This window comes from Eucalyptus grandis, chromosome 11 (assembly GCF_016545825.1).
Source record: "Eucalyptus grandis isolate ANBG69807.140 chromosome 11, ASM1654582v1, whole genome shotgun sequence".
Lineage (NCBI taxonomy): Eukaryota > Viridiplantae > Streptophyta > Magnoliopsida > Myrtales > Myrtaceae > Eucalyptus > Eucalyptus grandis.
In genome coordinates this window covers 47,729,658-47,750,332 of record NC_052622.1, presented here as the reverse complement: position 1 = coordinate 47,750,332, position 20,675 = coordinate 47,729,658, and the positions used below count along the sequence as shown (strand labels likewise).

At 37.2% G+C, this 20,675-nt stretch overlaps 1 protein-coding gene across 1 annotated transcript; it reads right to left on the bottom strand.

Annotated features, from left to right (window-relative positions):
- Positions 1 to 1,358: 1,358 nt before the first annotated feature.
- Positions 1,359 to 5,218, bottom strand: LOC120289540. Its single transcript, XM_039304588.1, has 7 exons — positions 4,988 to 5,218; positions 4,735 to 4,836; positions 4,520 to 4,634; positions 4,333 to 4,448; positions 3,446 to 3,646; positions 2,036 to 2,178; positions 1,359 to 1,757 (listed from the first exon to the last, which is right to left on the bottom strand). The coding sequence occupies exons 1-7, from the start codon at positions 5,128 to 5,130 to the stop codon at positions 1,576 to 1,578; spliced, it is 1,002 nt and encodes a 333-aa protein (XP_039160522.1). The 5' UTR covers positions 5,131 to 5,218; the 3' UTR covers positions 1,359 to 1,575.
- Between the last annotated feature and the right edge of the window lie 15,457 nt (positions 5,219 to 20,675).

Sequence of the window (20,675 nt, the reverse complement as noted above, 5' to 3'; positions counted from 1 at the left end):
TATGTCCTCCCGTTGAACACAAGCATAGGCCTACTCACCTGAGGGAAAAGGCTGCATATGAAGCACGTTCGCTTGGACTTTATCCAAGCGGTCATCCAACCTGTCAAGGAAATGTAGACTCCATCTTCTTGAATAGCTGAATTACATCACTCGATATCGGTAGGGCAAACCATCGGATTTGGCGGCAAAAGTCAATCTCTCTCCACAAACCCTATAGACCGTTATAATAGGTCTCAATAGGTCCTCCAGATTATCTCATCCTAGTCACATGCTATTTTAGATCATAAACCTGGGATGCATTAGTTCCATAAAAAAAATGTGGTAGCAACTAAATCCCAAACTGCCTTCGCAATTAGGAACCTTATAAAATTCTCAATCAAGGTGGGTTCCATCGAGTTTATCAACCATCCTTTCATTGTGGATTTTGTTGTTTTCCATTTGCAAAATTCAGGATCACTAGGTTTAGGATGAGGAAGGTCTCCATTGATGTACCCAATTTATCTTTCCTAGAGATGTACATCTCGATGACTTAGGACCATAAACCATAATTGGTCCCATCCAACTTTATTGAAATTTGTGGAGTAGATAATTCATTCAACGGCGTCTGATTCTGAGTTTGATTCTGGATCAAAATCTCCTTCATCCGATTCGTCAAATCCTCCAAAATAGCAATTGCAGGATTGGAGGTCTCTTCTTGCCCTGATAAGGCACCACATCACCCTAGTTTGACAGAGCTTCGGATCACTCTCCTAGGCGGTTCTCCAACAAAATCGAGTTGCTACCGTCGGCATCGGTGCAAGGATTGGAGTGACGTCAAACCCTAGCCGTTAGGTTTGGTTTGGTCTGGTCGGTTTGATCAGATTTGGTTTGGGTCGATTTCAAAGTCCCTTATTCGACTCTACTCTCATACCATGTTAACAAAACTAAGAACAAGAAGGAAGAAGAAAGGAAGTGAATAACGAGAACGATGAAGACGTATGCTTAGGGCAAAATTTTCATCTTCTTTTCATCCTTGTATATGAATAAATTTATAATAAAAAAGATAAGAATAATGGAAAGAATAAATAATATTACAATACGATTACAATTTCCTATTTTATCTTGAGTATCTTTGATTGGATCAATTAAAATAAAGGTCAATGATAAAATCGTATCTATCTCCAACATTGCTGCCAGGAACAAGTGCCATTACGCAATGGAGAATCTTTTTAACTATTTGAGCTTTCTAGCTACAGGGTCTGATACCAAGTTCCTAACATTTTCTTGTGACGCACAATATCGCAGGAAAAGTATCAACACAGCCAAAGGAAAAGGAAAATTATCGTCATATCTCACTGTATCAATAATCGCCCAAACTATAAGTTGAAATAGCGCAACCTTTCATTTCCTTTCAAGCGAATACCAGTGGATTCCCTCTTCCTCACCAAAATTCTATCAGAGTTAAAAATAGATCTTACAGTATATCTTACATGGAATATCTGTTCAGCACAAACAAGCCGATAAGATACATGACAGGACTTTCAAGAATGGCATAGTAAAGGTCATTGCTTGAATCTTCATCCTGTCATAAAAATCTTACGCACTCAGTGTCATAGAGACAACTGAAGACAGGTCGACCTTCCCGACTTTGCTGGCGTCCGCAGGCTGGAAGAGAATCTCAGTGTTTGATCTCACGGTCACTTCTTTCAACTCTAAATATGAGACTCCTTCACTTCGATAATCACGGGGAAAGTACAAAACCTGGAGCCTCAACGGAGCTGCCGACTCACATGAAAGATGATATACAGTAATCAGGACTAAAAGAAAGGGTTGTGCTTCTGTCCAATCTTGGTTGGAGGTCTTATAATTAATGGGTTACAGCTATATATTACCCATATAAAACCTTAGAAGTAAAGAAATGTGGGCGTTGCTATTTCTGCTTATCAATCAGAAGCCTAATTGAAGCAAATTTCCTCCAACTATAGATGAAGAAAGATATAGCCCTAAAGGAATAATCCAAGAGCTAAGAACCGCAAAGAAATGCTCGTGAGATTACCTAATCCAAACATGCTTGTCTTTTGAACGATCAAACGATCAATTTTCGATCTTCTGATATTACTCAAAACTCGGATGTCTTCTTGTTTCCCTTCAAATTCCAGGAACTCTCCCAAAACGTACTTCTTTCCTTTAAGCTCCAACCTACATAAGGGTTAGAATGCTCAGAGTATCCATAATAATAGCTACAAAGCATGATTAAAGTTGTGCATTTAATTGGTCTTCTCGTGTCCCATTTGTTTCTTACAAGCAGGTGTAGATGAGTATCATCACATTATATAGAGAGTGGGAAGCAGAAGCACGAATTTCAAAAAGAAGTTGATTTTTTTTTTTTTTTTTTTTTGGGTGAAGCTACTTATAGAAAGTTTGTATGTCTTGAGAGATTTTGACGGATTTCACATTAAGAAAAAAGTCTAAATGCTTGCCATAAAATTTTAAACAATAAAAAAGATAAAAATGATAAAAGTCACTCCAAACACATTCGTCTAAATCGTCAAACGCACGGTCAAAACAAGTTGTAACTAACTTCTGGATCAAAGTTGTAATAAACGCTCCTGCTGGATCATATGCATAACAAAAATAAAACTGATCTTTCTGGGAAAAAAGAATTATTTATATATGCTTTTTTAAAGCATTCCTAGATATAAGACAAGCATGGGATTGGAGGCTTGCCAGGCTTAAGGAATATCATGCAATTTTCTTTCTTCAAAAGTAAGCGAGCTCAGGCAACCAAGGTAAGGACTGACTGCAGAATGTGCGTGCACGGCCTGCTCATTTCTTCCCGCCTGCTCAAACATCTTTCAAATACGATTCTTAGATAATCGATTCTCCTTCCCCCTTCCCAGTTCTCACACACACTTGTTCCTCCATATCACCATTTTGCAATAAGATTTGAGCAAGAGCTTGCACATTACTCTTGCTCGAATCGAGGGGGCACTCTCTTCTGTTCCTATCCTCCGTTCATACTTGCTAGGCTTAAATATTGACATTTGTCATTGGTGCCTTTGGAGAACAAAGGACCCAGGTTGCCATGCTTAAACAACGGTGGAGGTGATATAAGTCCAGATTCTTTTCGAAAGATTCACCAATTTAACAGAAACCTGTGCTGGCCAGATACGATTGCAATTTGGGCTCTTCCCATCTTTCACTAAGAAGAGCCAAAGAAAAAGAGGAGCAGACTGAAGTCTAGTTCCTAGTTCAACTACATAAACCAGACAGTCTCGTCTGGATTTTAAAACAACGATTTCAAACATAATTTACACGGCCACCAGGTCTCGTTCTCCAAGTGCAGAAACTTAACAAGGATGTCAAGAAAAGATCAACAGAAATATCACAACAGAGTACTAAATGTGCAAAACCCACACATTGGCCAAATGCAACAATTAATATTCATTAAACATAAGAAACGAACCTATCCCATATCGGACTGGTGCCAAGAACAAATTTAATTTGTTGATGCATGGGTTCCTGCATTTCTGTCTTCGCACCACAGAAAGCTCCCTTTATCCAACCATAAATCATGCTTTGTGATTCTGGTTTCTTTTTTAATTCGGGTTTCAGCTGTGCCCATTGTGCATATGTAATAACCTCCGGTGGTGGACGTTTAAGGTAACTGAGAGAAGAAACGGAAGCTTAAGCAATCCATAGCATGATGTGTCAAAACATTGCATATGATGGTGGTTTAAGATCAATGTATGGATTCAACTGTCGGTGTTACTTCCCACACGGACTCAGTTGATATCACTCCAATCACTCTTGTCTTAAATATATGATTTAGAGAAGCAACCATTTGCAGGTCCACGTCGAGCAGACTCTATGGTGGATGAGAATCTCTTCTTTTTGTACATCAATTAGAAGTCGGACATGCATTTGCATGTCATGCACCTTGCACCTTATTAAGGTTTCCTATTCATTAGCAGCTCCTCTCACCAACGATCAAAGAATGAATGACAATCATTGAAGATCAAGATAATTTGTCACGCCTGAGGTTATAAGGGGGTCCTGCAACCATTTGCTTCTGAATAGCTGTAGTGCAGCAGTCGATAAAAATTCTCTCAATCTATCCCAGAATTATAAATTGCTCATAAACTAAAAAAGGTACTTGAATAGTTGCAATTCCTGAGGCCCTTAAACTTGGTCAAACATGAATAATTTTCCCTTGCAACAAAAAGTCTCGCAAATAAGCAGTCATTTCGACAATACGATGTGCCCCTGATTTTTGAAAAATATAAAAGTCCAAAATAACATGGGTGAAACACTGTAGACAATTACATTTTCAGTAAAAATATAATAACATACCTGGACTTTGGGTTAGGAAGAACAACTAAGTAACGAACGGATCCAACAGGTAGAGCAACTCCTCTCCGTTTAAGATATGATTCAAGAATCAAAGCTGCCTTCTTAGCCTCTGCAACCTGAAATTTAAGAAACAGATGAAACGTAAAGTTGAACAATGACTAATGAGAGTGGAGTAAACATGACGTACAGGGTCGGGATGCAATTTCTTTTTGTTACGAGTTTTATCTCTGCAGACCCAGCTGCCATCCTCACATCTGGAAATGAAGCCCGCAAAGTTTTTAACAGAAACCACCAAAACTTTTCTGCATTGAAAAGGAAAAAAGGAGGTACAAATTGTTGAGGGTCAAAGGAGGAAACTGAAAGTTTAATACTCTATGAAAGTTCAACGTGGTTGAGAGAGACCCTTCAGTGACGAAGGCCAAGTCGATGTGCTGCCTGGAACGGGTGTCGGGATCGGGAATCCGGAGACCAACATAAGCCTTCCCATCATAAAGTTTCTCAAGCCTGTATTACACAGAATTACGAATCAACCAACACTACCATCACTTTCATGATCAACTTAGCTTAGCTTGTCGATGAACGGTGGGCGGATCTCTGATCACATGACACTAGCAAAAAGAAGAAGAAAAGAAGCAGCGGGAAAAGTAGGAAGTACTGGGCAGCGACAGAGAAGAGGGCATTGGAAGCATAGAAGTCGAAGTCCAAGGGGTCATCGGCGCTGCTGCAGACGGCGCTGCCGCAGAAGAGGCTGCGAAACAGTTTGTAGATAACCAACCCACATATGATCTCCAACAACATGCTGAGAGAGATAGATGAGAAGAGAATTGAAATGTTACGGAGCACTTTGCATTTAATCGAATGACATGGATGGATGCCGAGAAGAAGAAGAATTTGGGGGTTTGCACGATTACAAGTCAACACTGCCCTTTTTATAGGGTGCGTGGTACAGCCTTGGACACTAAGCAAAAGAAGCCTAATGGACGACCGACTCCCCCAAAGCTTTTTCGCAGGTGACATGGCGGGACGGTTCAGACAGAGTCATGACACTGACATACATTAATGCGAGAGGTGACAAGTGACAAGAGTGCTTTGTCTTTTGCCGTGGATTGGGCCGTGCGGGCTGATGATTACGGATTGTATTCCCTCGTTGGGGGCCCAAACACGCGATACAATCACATGGATAAACTCGAACAAGATCACTATCACTGACAGGAACTTCACGTAGACATGCTTCGGGAGTAGATGAGTTCGACCCATCAAACGGGCTTAAAAGGCCGCGGGGTTTTAGAACAGGATACTATAGACAGTATACTAACTAGGATGAAAAAGACTGGGTCAAATATCAATTGTTATCAACTTGTACAAAATAGAAAACGAAGAACATCTGCAGTAGATCTCTAATGCAAACTGTTTAGCCTTAGTGCTTTTGGGAGATCTCTGTAATACCTTTCCTAGTGATGGTCTGATTTCAACCTTTTGCTATTTGTAATATAGGGACTTCCAAGTGTTCTTATGTCTATTTAGATAAAAATAAAGGGGATTAGAGATGTGTACTTTCTGAGTAAACCATAATGAAGAGTACATGAGCGTATATACAGAGCGACTATCTAAAGTATTAGAATATTATAATATAAATTACAGTCAATCAGGATTAATAAAGGATATGCATAATAAAAGGAAGATAAAGCACAATCCTGAGTTTTTTTTTTTTTTTTTTGATCGTTGATATTTTGTCTTCTTCAAGTGATATTTTTGTATGGTGATCTTATTATTTCTTGCTGTCTTGGGACAGGTCAATTCCATAACAGTTATTTTTTTTGATATTCCCGCTATGATGTGATTCACCAGAGGAGTCCGTTGATTTAATTTATGCTATTATCTTTTTCCAATGCAGCAATACATTGTTGAGGTGATTGAAGGGAAAAGTACCAAAAAAGTCCTAAATCTATTGCATTGGTACCAATTCAGTCCTAAACTTTTCAATTGACCAATTCAGTCCTAAACCTTTTAATATTGGTACCAATTCAATCCATCCGGCCAATTTTGGTCGGCCGATGCTGACGTGAATGTCGGCCGGTGGTCGGATGCTAACATGGATGTCGACCGGTGGCTGGATGCTGACGTGGCCATTTTTATGATTTTTTTCGAATTTTTTATTAATTTTTATTAATTTTTTTTCTTTTTCCTTTCTTTTCTGCTTTCTTCTTCGTGGTTGCCGGCGAGCCTCCGGGGAGGCGCGCCAGCCACCGGGCGAGGGCTGCAAAGCCCTCGCCCGCCGCCGAGGGTCGCGGCCCTCGCCCGGCCTCTCCCAGAGCCGCTAGCGAGGCGGCTTCGCCCGGCCTCTCCTAGAGCTGCCGGCGAGGCGGCTTCGCCCGGATCTGGGTGAGGCCAGTCTCGCCCGCGACTGGTGAGGCCATGGCAGCCATCACTAGGGCAGAGGCGAGGGTCGCGACCCTTGCTCGGCCTCGCCTAGGGCCGCGGGCCTAGGGCCGCGGCGAGCCTTGGAAGAAGGAGAGGAGGGTGTTGGGACGGCGAGCTAGGGTTTTGGAGGCGAAGATCGGGCGGAGGAGTGGCAGCGTGAGTCGCGGGAGGTGGGGGACCAGGGCCTCGAATTGGGATTTCGTGGAGGTAAGGGAGGCCGTGACGAGGTCGAGAAGCTTCGAGGTCAATAGCGGAGGAGGTGTTGGGGACTTAGCGGCAAGGCCGGGCGAGGCCGAGCGAGGGTCGCGACCCTTGCCTCCGCCTCGGCGATGGCCGCCATGGCCTCGCCGGCGGCTCTAGGAGAGGTCGGGCGAGGGCTGCGACCCTCGCCGGCGGCGAGGGGCTTCACGGCCCTCGCCCGGTGGCCGGCGAGCCTCACCGGCAACCTTGAAGAAGAAAGCAGAAAAGAAAAGGAAAAAAAAATAAAATTAAAAAAATTAATAAAAAATTTGAAAAAAAAATCATAAAAATTGCCACGTTAGCGTCTAATCACTAGCCGACGTTCACGTCAGCGTCGGTTGACCAAAATTGGCCGGATGGACTAAATTGATATCAATATTAAAAGGTTTAGGATTGAATTGGTTGAATTAAAAGTTTAGGACTGAATTGGTACCAATGCAATAGGTTTAGGACTTTTTGGTACTTTTCCTGGTGATGAATTGCTGCCAAATGAGCTACAACACGGGATTTTTTTTTTTTTTTGTTGTTGAAGAAATGAGGCTTTTTTTATTTTATTTTTATTTTTTTATCATTGGGTGATGGGGTGATTTGGGAATTTGGCCCGTTCAACCAATTTAGAACTGATTCTTTAGAAAGGTTATTAGTGAATTGAAAATTGTCCCACTATTTGATTTTAACCCTAAAGCATAAGAAACTATTCCTCACATATTAAGGAAAATTTTATATAAGTTACCTACAAAATTATAAAATGAGGAAAGACCATACATTCTTTATACTTTAGTGTGAAAAACGTCATCTTCGCATTGTAATCGCTCATGTGACAAAAAAGAAAAGGAAAAAAGAAAAAAACATTGTCATCGCTCAAATGATTTTTATAGCCTTCATGCGTAAGTTTTTACTTTCTATGTGACTATTATAACAGCCCAAATAAAGATGAGTTTCTAAAAGAAACGTCACGTTTCCGTGACAAGTTAAAAATGATATTTATATAATCACTTTCTATGCGGTTGCATTCTTTTTTTTTTAGTTTGGTCTGAATCAAAATAACATTTGGTCATATAGTCAATATCCAAGATACTTCACAAATATACAGTACTAACGTGGTGGGGGACGCACGAGCCATTAACTAGTTATAGGAAAAATTACTAATAAGTCTGAAATTTGTTACACGGATGTCAATTCAATTCTATATCTTTCAATTTGAACACTTTAGTTCCAAACATTTTCACAGTTAGCCAATATAATCATTTTAGTTAATTTTAATTGACAATCGCTAATGTGGATGCCGTCCCTCTTACATGATACTTCTAGTGTTGACGTGGACAATTATTTACATTTTTTTTATTTTATCATTTTTTATATTATATTATATTATTTTCATTTATTTTTCTTTTCTTTCTTTTTTTCCATCTTGCCTTGGTCCCCGAGCCTCGATAATGACTGGTGACTAGCCAATGGTGAGGGTTGAGCTTGTCGTCCTCTAAAAGTCTCAATCTCATCTTATCTAGAGAAGTTACCTCTCAAACCTTATAATTTGGTTAATCCAGTCATAAACGTTTTCACGATTTGCTAGTGTAGTTATTCTGATTAAAAATCACTTATCTAGATGTCGTTGTTCTACGTGGTAAGACCGACGTTGATGTAGATAATTTTTACATTTTTCTTAATTTTTTATAATTTTTTCTTTTTTTCCTTTTGTTTTCAATTCTTTTTTGTTTCCCCTCTTTCTGCCAGTGACTGGCCACCAGTGAGGACAACTAAATAAAGGAAAAAGCGTCACTTCAGATTTTTTTCGAGTTCTATTTAGTTTGTTTTCCTCAAAATGCATTATCGATTTCCAACTAATGATTCTTATATAAGTGTTTTCTTTAATGCCATGAAAAGCACTTCTTCTCTATTACCATGAGGAGTCAATTCTTTTAGACATTTATGACTCCTAAGATTTGGTGTTCCAATGATATGAAGTAAATAAAAATCGCTTTATTTCTAAATTAACAAATATCCAAGTATTATCATTCCCCAGGTAATTTATTTTGCAATTATGTCATCATCATTGATATATATTGTCTCTCATGTTTCCTATTTGGTCCACCATTTTCCATTTGTAATTAACCGTGTGGAAACGCACTAATTCAATTTCACAAGGACGCACATATATATCTTTGGTTCTACAATAAAGAAAATAATTTTTACGTTAAGTGAGAAATCTTCAAGAGAAACATATTCATTATTATAAAAAAAAAGGGAAAAAGGAGGGAAAAAGAAGATAAAAGGAAAAAAAAAAGGAAAAATATAAAAGATTATTAAAATTGTGTAAGTCAAATTGACAATGTCATTAGGATGGCCAGCATCTATGTCAACGTTTTTTTTTAATCAAAATTAATTAGATGAATTTAATTGACAAAATGTAAAAAATATTAGAATTTAATTGACAAAATTGGAAGGTTAATGACTGAATTGACAAAATGTGTAATAAGTTTAAAGACTTTTGGACAATGCTCTTGATTTGTTGAAAAGTAAATTTGTATTTGGGATAAAAGAATCAATATCGTACAAATTGCATTACCCACAACGATAAAAGAAAAGCAAAGTATGCGAACAAAGGGGAAGATATTTTGCGCTTCAAAGTTCCTTTAATCTTGTGAAAGGGCTCATGTAGCAGTAAAACCGGAAGCAGGGACAATAAGAGAGGCCATGAAAAAAGAAAAAGAAAAAGAATATATTTTTTGACTTGAGATAAAGTTCCGAGATTGAAATCATTTTCCGAATGAAATCCAAACATAGCAAAATGTTTCCACTCACATATTACCAAATAAATAAAAACTAATTATTTTCTTGAAAAGTATTTTTCTTAATCATAAAGTTTTCCCCCAAACAAATACACCCAAGATTGTAATGCAATTAATATCTCTAGCAAAAATATAAAAATTGGATAAGAGAAAGGATAAAAAGGTAAAATAGAATAGTAAACTACCCACTTTCCAATAAAAACTAGATTTGGTGAAATTCCTTAATTATTTTTGTAGTGCAACAACCAACTGAATCCCAATATCATTAACACTTTTCAAATTTTGAACGAATGTCTGTGTCTAGTTATTTGAAGAATCACAGTATGTTTATTCCATATTTGCTATTTAGAAAAAAATTCGTACGGTGGTAAAATAAAGAAAGTAATGTCCATCCAATTTTCATCAAATCAAAGTCAGTAATTTTGCAATTAAATCACCTTCACATTGCATGAGGATGAAAAAGTGATTGAACAAGGTCATAGCACGTGCATGAATACTATCGAATGCATTATTACAAAGTACTCCCTATTGATGTCTATAACAAGCGTGACTTGAACTTAAGATATTGATCATTCTCCAAGCAAGGAGTTTTATTTAGGGATGAGCATGTTTCGGGATAGAATTGGAAACCTGAGAACTAATTTGACTTTTGGATTTTACGTAATAATATTTATGTGACATTGAGAATTTGTGGTGTCTAATAATTATTTTTTTGTTATAAGGCTAAGGACTGTGTAGCTTAAGAATTAGGTGTACGCGTAGAAATAGTAATTTAATCGTGAATTTAGTGAGGCGTGGAGGATGACTTTTCGACAAACATAATTGTCTTGAGTCCAACGGGTTGAATCGGATTGATAAATATCGATATGTGCTTTAATAGTAGAATGGATTAAAACTTATTGTCAACTTAGTCGTTTATGAGTAGCATTATTGGTTTAAAATCTAGTTAATTAGAGCTAAGGGTTAATTAATTTTATTAATGGCGCCAAAGGTAGGATAATTATATTCATTATCGTTATTCACAAATACTTTTTGGTTGAAGACACCTAACACATCACGTGGCTTTTCAAGAATAAGTGCATGGCCATGCTAAGTGAATTATGATAACTCATTCCCACACTTGACCATAAGCTAAGTGAATTATGCCACTTGTCCCTGCATTTTCTTATGCATGGCCAAGTGCTCTCTCTAAAGGTGATGTCTTTAAGTGGACACCTAAAAAACTAAGTAATGATTACTCTCAAGTGAGTCATTGCTTCTTGCTTTTCCTCTAGCCACGTACTTGATTTTTGCTTTGTAATTGTGCCACCTCAAATGGGTATCGATATGCTAGCTCCACGTAGCAATTGAAGAACCCATTTTTCATCTTAATAGATTTTTAATAAAACTCTGCTCGCCTAAGCCGTAGAACTCTCTTTCACCTTTCCAAACCTCAAAAGAATTTTTATGTGTTGTTATCATGTTTTAACCCCATAAATAGAGATCTAGACCTTCTTGTTGGAAGCTACAAGGTGGTGCGACAATTGGGTGGTTTGCACTTGTTTGTGTTAAGTGAAGTTTCTATGTGTTAAGTGTGAAAGCTAGTACAAGCACCTGAAGGGGGTGAATATGTGCGAAAATAAATTTTTAGAGAGAAGTGAATAATTTTACTATAAAACGAACTCAATAGATTATAAAAAGGAAATTAGACTCTAATAATCAAATAGAATTACGATCAAAGTAAAAGAGCTTATAGAAGAGAATAAGAACACAAGGTTTATAGTGGTTCGGCTTAATCCAAGTCTACGTCTACTCTTCCGCACTGACAGCCCACTGACTGGATTTCACTAAAATCAAAAGAGTTGTTACAGTATAACTCTTCCTTGATTCCACAATGTAAAGACTCTGCTACACTTTCTCAAGGTCTCACAAAAGTATAAACTCTTTTTTTAGTACAAGTTTTCGCTCAACAATTGAATTGACAAATAACAGGGAGCTTCAAACTTTGGAATTCTTCTATTGCGCACACACTCGAATAACTGGAATGTCTTCCTTATATACTCCTTCATGCCATCACACCCGTTAGCACTTACCAAATGAGTTCTTCCAATCTACCCGTTGGACATAATCAATTAGGGAGATTTCGAGTTATTTAAGGAATATGATGATAGCCCACCAATCCCGCTCTCCCATACAATCAAGATCTAGGTTTCCATAAGTAGAACATTTCAAGTATACTTCGCCAATCAACGGATCCAAAATCCCTTAATCAACCTCAATTTGAATAATGGATTCCGACATGCTATATCCAGGCAAGAGATCTTCTTCAGTTGATAGAATCAAATTCTTAATGAAATACTCAGTTATGGATAAGTTTTCTTCGACGGTCTAGAAATTGTCAATGAGGATAGACTTTGAGTCTTGAGTTTGGCGGTCCGGTGGTCTTCAAACTTTGATGAAAGAGTCTGCAAGTCTTCAAACTAGACTGATGGAAACGTTTTGTCAACTTCAAAACACTTAAGGAAGTTTTCTCCAAGAATCTCCCCATTTTTTATGGTGACAAAACTTTCTTGCAGATTTGGATATCTTTGACTTGCAAAACAATACTCAAGCAAACATGGATATCTCATAAAAGATAATTGGCTTAGTAAAGATAACATTGAAATCTGCATCCACAGGAAATAAGTTAGTCCTGTAAATGAGCAACTATCTTTGCCATGAAATACCAATAGTACTTAAAATAAACAAACGATCAAATAATCCAAATCCAAATCCAAATCCAGTCAGAACCAAATAGCCAAACACAAAAGTAAAGTCAATCAAAAAGGTCAAGAGTTAAATCTCAATTCTGCATAACATCTCTCCCCCTTTTTGTCAGCATTAAAAAGGTAGAGACGAAAAGAGAATAGAATTAGGATTGCTTCTGGAAATCTCCCATTGACTGGACAATTCCTTCCAGCTTTTTCAAATCCTCCTTCAGTTGAGCCACATTTTCACCCTTGACATTTGCTTGAATTTGAAGAGTAAGGGCATGAATTTGATCATGCAAAGAAACTAAAGAGGCTTGACCTGCATTCTACAAGTTCTGAACTTTGCATCCCATAGCATAAATTTGGCCTTGCATCTCCATAAGAACATCAAGCACTCTACGAAAGTCTGCTGAATTATCAGTCTGAGTACTGGCTTCTGCACGATCAGTCGATGTATTGGCAGATGAGTCAGCACGATCACTCAGATTTGGCGATGAAACCTCATGGCCTTCCTTAGAGAATTGAGAGGCATATATGTGTTTTGGATTTGTAGGTGAACGACTAACTCCTTCACTTGTAGCAGCAATTGAAAATGTACCTCTTTTCTCAGCATCTCCCCCTGTTTCATTGCCTTTAGGTGGTGAGAAGTACTCTTCATGCTATGTTTCCTCTTGTTCACCTCTGCCCTCTTCTTCTTCTTCCGCAATCCTTTCTTCCTCTGCTTCTTTCTTCATTGATTCTTTCTCTCCACTCCTTTGTTCGATCTCTTCCCTGTCTTGATTCTGTCTCTCCTTTATCTCTGGAATAGAACGACTTAAGTTTTTCAATGCAAGAGCATAAATTGTGATATCATCCTCATCCTCTTCATCCTCCAAGATGAGTGCTCTTCCTTTCTTGGATGGAGCAACCATGGACTCCTTCCCTTTCCATTTTGCAGCCAAAGAGACTGGGTGAGTCTTGATAGGGGTTTTCTCTTTGAATCGCTCCAAAGCCTTGTTAAGTTCCTTTAGACACATTTTAGAGACCATTTTTAGTCCCACCACCATTTGATTGCATGTTCGAACATATAGAATCCTGGGAGGCTGAATGTTTAAATGTCTAAATAACTTAGTAACAAGTGCTGAGTAAGGAAGTTGGCCCTTGTCTTTCACCATTGTTCTGTACATGTGGAATATGATAGTGTGTGGAAGAAAGAACTTTTTGCCAGCGTTAATGGCATACATTAACTTTGCCTCCGAGTTTGAAACATCGGTCTTCGAAGTCGATTTGGGTCTGAGGCAGTTGATCACTATTTTGTGAAACAAAATATTTGAGACATTCATCCTCAAATATGAAATCTTTCCTTCTGCCATTCTATCTCGATCAAGCTCTACCGTCGCACATCCAATAGACACACTGATTGGTTGGAATTTTCCTCTTTCAACCCCAATCACATCAGCCAATGTATCCATGTCAACTACACAGTCCTGATCTCGAACACTGAAAGAGAATCTATTCACATCCAAGAAACTTAGATTAGAATAGAAGTAAGCAGTGAGTTCAGCATGAGCCTCTGTCGTTTCAGAATAAAACCGTTCCAGTTGAGAAGATTGAATTTCTCTCGCAACTTAACATTCAGAGAATCAAAAAAATCAAAGTCCACACTTCTAGGGTTAATCACACCATGCTTTAGCAACTTAGAGTACAATCGCTTGTGTTCCTCCAAGTGAAACAAATCTGTCCTTTTGTTTCGGATTTTTGCCGCAACATCCATTATAGGCTTAAATTGAGTGTACATCCTATGACCATCATTCCCATCAGGTTAACTCAGCCCTCCAACACGTGGATCGCTTGGGATATTTGCAAATACTTCTTCTACTGACCCCACAGGAGCAATTCCCAATCGTTCCATTGTGCGTAAAAAGTGGGTTTCATTTTGATACCCTTTTTCTTTCAAGAATTCATCAATATAGTTCAAGGGAGTATCACCCTTCTTCAAAGCACAGTAAAGCTTAAAAATAAAAGCGGGCTTTTGAGTTCTTACAGGTTTTGCATCTTCAATGACTTCTTCCTCTATTCGATGATCAATATTCTGATGTCTAGATGGAGGGGATGGACGCTGCTGAGAATGTTGTGGGCTCTGTTGCTGTCTAGGAGATTCATTTTTCTCGGTGAGATCAAAATGTGTAGAACCCTCACGGATTTGATGTGGTCCTTTGTTCGCGATCCTCAAAGACTTTCTTTGAGACGACATTCTTCACAGTCTTTGAGAGATTCCAAGCTTATTTTGCAAGAAAGGTAAAAACTTTTCGAGGATTAAACAAGAGAAGAAAAGAGAAGTTGAAGATCTTAGCTTTCTTAGGGTTTTGTGTGTAGAACTGAGAAGAACCAACAGTATATAAAGCAATCGAAATGAGGCATACGGAACGGCGTAAAAGGAAAAATAAATATGCATTTTCAAAAAATAACTGCATTTTTGAAAAATAGATAATCGTCATTTCAAAAATAACTTCTTTTTCGAAAAGGAATGATTGCAATAATCACGAAAATTGGGAATATAACATCAATTAATTACTGATTAATAGATGATCGTACCTTTTCGAGATTTTATCTGAGGGATAAATTTCTAAAATAGAAATAACTTACAATCGTGAATCTTGATCGTCTGAGTCTGAGTGTCTTTAGACTTTTAGCCCTGAGTCTGAACTTCGTTAGACTTTAAAATATTGAGTCTGGAACGAATAACTTCAAATTGATTTTTCTCCAAAGGCTTTGTAAAAATGTCTGCCAGTTGATTCTTTGAATCAATAAATTGAATCGAGACTTCTCCATTTTGAACATGATCTCTTATGAAATGATGTCGAATCTCTATATGCTTTGCTCTTGAATGAAGGATTGGATTCTTGGTGAGATTGATGGCGCTGGTATTGTCACATTTGATCTCAATGCATGAATCTTTAATTCCAAAGTCTCTTAACTGTTGTTTTATCCACATAATTTGTGAACAACAACTTCTAAGAGTTACATACTCTACTACTGCTGTAGAAAGGGCTACGATACTTTACTTCCTTGAAAACTAATATATTGTCATGTTATCAAGTAGTTGACAAGTGCCCGATGTGCTCTTTCTATCAACTCTGCATCCTGCTAGGTCTGCGTTTGAATATCCAAGAAGAGTAAAGTCTCATTCTTTAGGATACCAGAGACTGAGATTAGAAGTAGATGCAACGTATTTGATGATGCGTTTTGCAGCACTTAAGTGAGATTCTTTGGGGTCTGATTGAAATCTAGCACAAATACAAACAATAAACAGAATATCAGGTCTAGAAGCACTAAGATAAAGAAGTGAACCAATAATACTCATGTATAGCTTCTAGTTAACTTTCTTTCCTCCTTCATCTTTGTCCAACTTCAAGGAACTTGACATTGGTATGTCAGTCTTTTTGCAATTCTCTAGTCCAAACTTTTTGACAAGTTCTTTAGCATATTTTTTTAGTGAATAAAAGTTCCCTCCTTCAGTTGTTTCACTTGAAGCCCAAGAAAGAAGGTAAGTTCACCTATCATGCTCATTTCAAATTCATCCTACATAGACTTAGATAATTTCTTGCATAGATTTTCATTAGAAGATCCAAAAATAATATCATCAACATAAATTTAAACAAGTAAAAAGCTTTTGCTTTCTCTTTTGATAAACAATGAAGTATCTATTTTACCTTTAACAAAGCCATTTTGAATTAAAAACTTACTTAGTCTGTCATACCAAACTAGAGGTGCTTGCTTTAAACTGTATAACGCATTTTTTAGTCTGAATACAGAGTCAGGTTTCCTTGGGTCTTCAAAACCGGGAGGTTGTTCCACATAGACTTCCTCTTAGATAAATCCATTTAGGAAAGTGCTTGTGGCGTCCATTTGGAATAACCTGAAATTCTTATAATAAACAAAAGCAAGTAATAATCTAATTGCTTCTAACCTTGCTACTGGTGCGTAAATCTCATCATAGTCTATCACTTCTTCTTGCGTATATCCTTTGGCCACGAGTCTTGCTTTGTTTCTTATGACTTTTCCTTTCTATTCATCTTGTTCCTAAAAACCCATTTAGCTCCAATGATGGATTTACCTTTCGGTTTAGGAGTCAATTCCTAGACATCATTGATACTAAATTACTTGAGTTCTTCTTGCATAGCTTCAATCCAGTTTTCATCAGTTAAAACTTCTTCTATGCTTTTGGGTTCTATTTTAGAAATAAGAGCCACATCACTAGACTCTTCACGCCTTTTGGATCTTGTGCAAATTCCTTCATTAATATCACCAATAATGAGATCTTTGGGATAACTGGACTTGTGCTTCCAGTTGCTGGTTGATTTGTCAGACTGTTGATTATTTCCTTCATTTGAATCTTCGACGATCATTTGTTGCTAGTCTTCTGAAGTTGGAGCTGCTTTTGGAGATTTAGACTTTGTAGAGTCTGGAGAAGGTTCAGATTCTTCAGGTTGAGTTTGAATTGATTGATTTTGCATAAAATCTTGAAATTTGACATTCATCGATTTCTCCACAGATTGAGTCTTTTTGTTGTATACTCTATAAACTTTGCTTATGGTTGAATATCCAAGAAAAATACATTCATCTGATTTTTTTTTCAAATTTTCAAATTCGATCATTTGCATTTTTCAATATAAAACATTTGCATCCAAAAACATGAAAATACGAAACAATTGGCTTCTTTCCTTTGAATAACTCATAGGGAGTTTTCTCCATAATAGGCCTTAAGAAGACTCTATTAATAATATAGCATATTGTAGAAACCGTTTCAGCCCAAAAACGAGAAGAAATGTTACTTTCAATTAAAAGAGTTCTAACCATTTCCTACAGCAATCTATTCTTTCTTTCCACAACTCCATTTTGCTTTTGAGTATATGGTGAAGAGAACACATGCTGAAAGTCAGATTCATCACAGAATTTAGCAAAGTCTTGATTTTCAAATTCACCTCTATGGTTTGTCCGTATACTTGAAATAACATACCCTTTCTCATTTGGACTTTCTTAACAAATTTTATAAAATAAGAAAATGTTTTAGACTTACTTGCTAGGAAATATACCCAAGTGAATCGTGAATAATCATCCACAATTACTAGTTAGTATTTCTTACCTCTAATGCTCTAAGTTTTGGTTGGTCCAAAGAGATCCATATGCAGGAGCTACAGTACATGATTAGTGCATACTTGATTTATTGGTTTGAATGAATTTCTTACTTGTTTTCCCAACACATATGGTGTGCATAGATCAGACTTTTAGTATGTTAGATTGGGTAGTCCACGAACAAGTTTCTTTGTAGAGATCTTGGCTATTTTCTTCATGTTGATGTGCTCAAGTTTGTTGTGCCATAAGTTTGCTTCATTTTGAATTAAGATTAGACATTGGGTTTTATCTGGTTTGATATCCAAGAGGTAGATATTCCCATGTCTTCGCCTTGTGAAAGTCTGAGAGGAGTCTTTACTGGTTCCTAAACATATTCCTTCTTAAAAATTGATTTTGAAACTAGTGTCGCACAGCTAGCTGATACTCAGTAAGTTGTAGTTGAGTCCTTCCACTAAGGAAACATTACTGATCGTGATGCTTCCAATCTTTACAGTTCCATATCCTACAATTCTGCCTTTACTATTTCCTCCAAAAGAAACTTTTCCACCATTAACTTGCACAAGCTTTATGAAGAAGTTTGAGTCTCCTGTCATATGTCTCGAGCATCCACTATCCAAGTACCGTTTAACCTTTTTCTTGATAGTGACCTGCATTTAGAAAAGAAACTCAAGTTTTCTTTGGTACCCATATTTTCTTAGGTCCATTGGTGTTAGTGTAATATGCGGTCTTTGCCCATACCTTCTTAACATGTTTCCAAACCATAGGGCATTTTTTTCTTAAAATGATCTGAGCTATTGTACTTAGAACATTTAAGAGCACTGTGGCCTACAGATTTTACAAAAACTTTTTGGAAATGATTTTTGTAAGAATCTTTTTTAGGTCTTTGTTTAATTCTTCATTTACCTTAGGAAAATCAATTAGAGGAATGATTTCAGTAGTCATTCCTAAACTTGATTTGTTGAAGTAAAGTTTTTGTACTGAAAGAATTTTTTCTAGTTTCTCAGATCCTATAGAAAACCTTTTAGAAATGCTTGAGATATCATTTTTCAAGAATGCATTTTCTTTTGAAAGATTGTTTGCATTTTCTTTCAAAGTAGTAACACCTTTGTCTAAACTTTCGACATTTTCTTTCTAAACAATTTTCTGTTGCTTTAATGCAAAATTTTCCCTTTTGAGTTCGGAAATCCTCTTGAGAGAGATTTTAAGACTAAAACACAATTCATTAATATATTTAGACTTTAGTAGGAATTTTTAAATTACTTACCTTGATTTCGCTGTCTGAATCTGAGTCTATCTCAGAGTCTGAATCTGATTCTGAGTGTGCCATGAGACAAATATTAGCATAATCATCATCACTATCTTCACACTCGATATCACTCCAAGTTTCTACTTTAAATGCCTTTCGATATTTCTCAGCTTTTCCTTTCTTTCTTTTCAGCAGGGGACAATTGGGTCTGATGTGTCCATTTTTCTTGCATTCAAAACAGACTATATCCTTGTTGGATTCATCATCCTCAACTAATTTATTTTGTAGCTTTTAAGAACTTTGTTTCTTTGGATTGTATCTTCTCCCATTTCTGTTCAGTTTTCTGAACCTTCTTATCATGAGAGCATGCTCTTCATCGTCCATATCGTCTTCAAAATCTGTGACATCAGAATCATAATTAGATTTTAATGCAATGGGTTTCTTACCTTTAGGATCTTCATCTTCGTTGATTTGCTCCACTTCATAAGACTGAAGAGTGCCAACCAATTCGTTAACAGAGAGTGGCATGATTCTTTGTGTCTCCCTTATTGAGGTCTTATGTGATTTTAATCTTTGGACAGTCCACGTAATAACTTGTTAACCTTCATGGGTCCAAAGATTGGTTGATCTTGATACTCAAGAACATTCACGATTTATGTAAAACGACTAAACATGTCAGTGATAGATTCTCTTGGTTTCATCTTGAATGCTTCATATTGACCGAGCAGAATGTTGATTCTAGTTTCTTTCACTCGATCAGTTCCTTTATAGGTGATGTGTAATCTATTCCAAACTTCTTTAGCTATTTTACAAGAAGATATTATGTTATATTCAGTAGGAGATAATGCACAATATAAGGAATAAATTGCTTTTGCATCAAGAGCTTGTCTCTTGGTTAACTCTTATTGAGTCATTTCACTGGACTCAACAGTTTCTTTTCCTCTTTCTGAGATTGTCATGGCTTTAGGAATGATTCCTTTATCTACCACGTCCCATTCTAGAGGATCCTTTGATCTTAGAAATGCCTTCATCTTGTTTTTCCATATGTTGTATTCCTTTCCATCAAAATAAGGCAGTCTGATATTGCTTTGCCCATCAACCGGATCTAGAGCCAACATACTAGCCATGGATCTTTAACTCTGAAGTAAAAACACTTCAACTTAAGTGAGTACACAGGTTCTGATACCAATTGTGAAAGGTAGTTCAAGCACCTAGAGGGCATGAATAGGTGCGAAAACAAATTTTCAGAGAGAAGTGAATAATTTTACTGTAAAACAAACTCAATAGATTATGAAAAGGAAATTAGAATCTAATAATCAAATAGAATTACAATCAAAGTAAAAGAGCTTAGAGAAGGGAATAAGAACACAAGGTTTATAGTGATTCGGCTTAATCCAAGGTTACGTCCACTCTTCCGCCCCGACAGCCCACCGGCTAGATTTCACTAAGAATCAAAAGAGTTGTTACAGTATAGCTCTTCCTTGATTCCACAGTGTAGAGACTCTACTACACTTTCTCAATGTCTCATAAAAGTATAAACTCTTTTTTGAGTATAAGTTTTCACTCAACAATTGAATTGACAAAGAACATGGAGCTTCAGACTTTGGAATTCTTCTATCACACGCACACACACACACACACACTCAAATAACCGGAACATCTTCCTTATATACCCCTTCATGCCATCACACCCGTTGGCACTTAACAAAAGGAGTTCTTCTAATCTACCCGTTGGACAGAATCAATTAGGGAGATTTCGAGTTATTTAAGGAATATGATGATAGCCCACCAATCCTGCTCGCC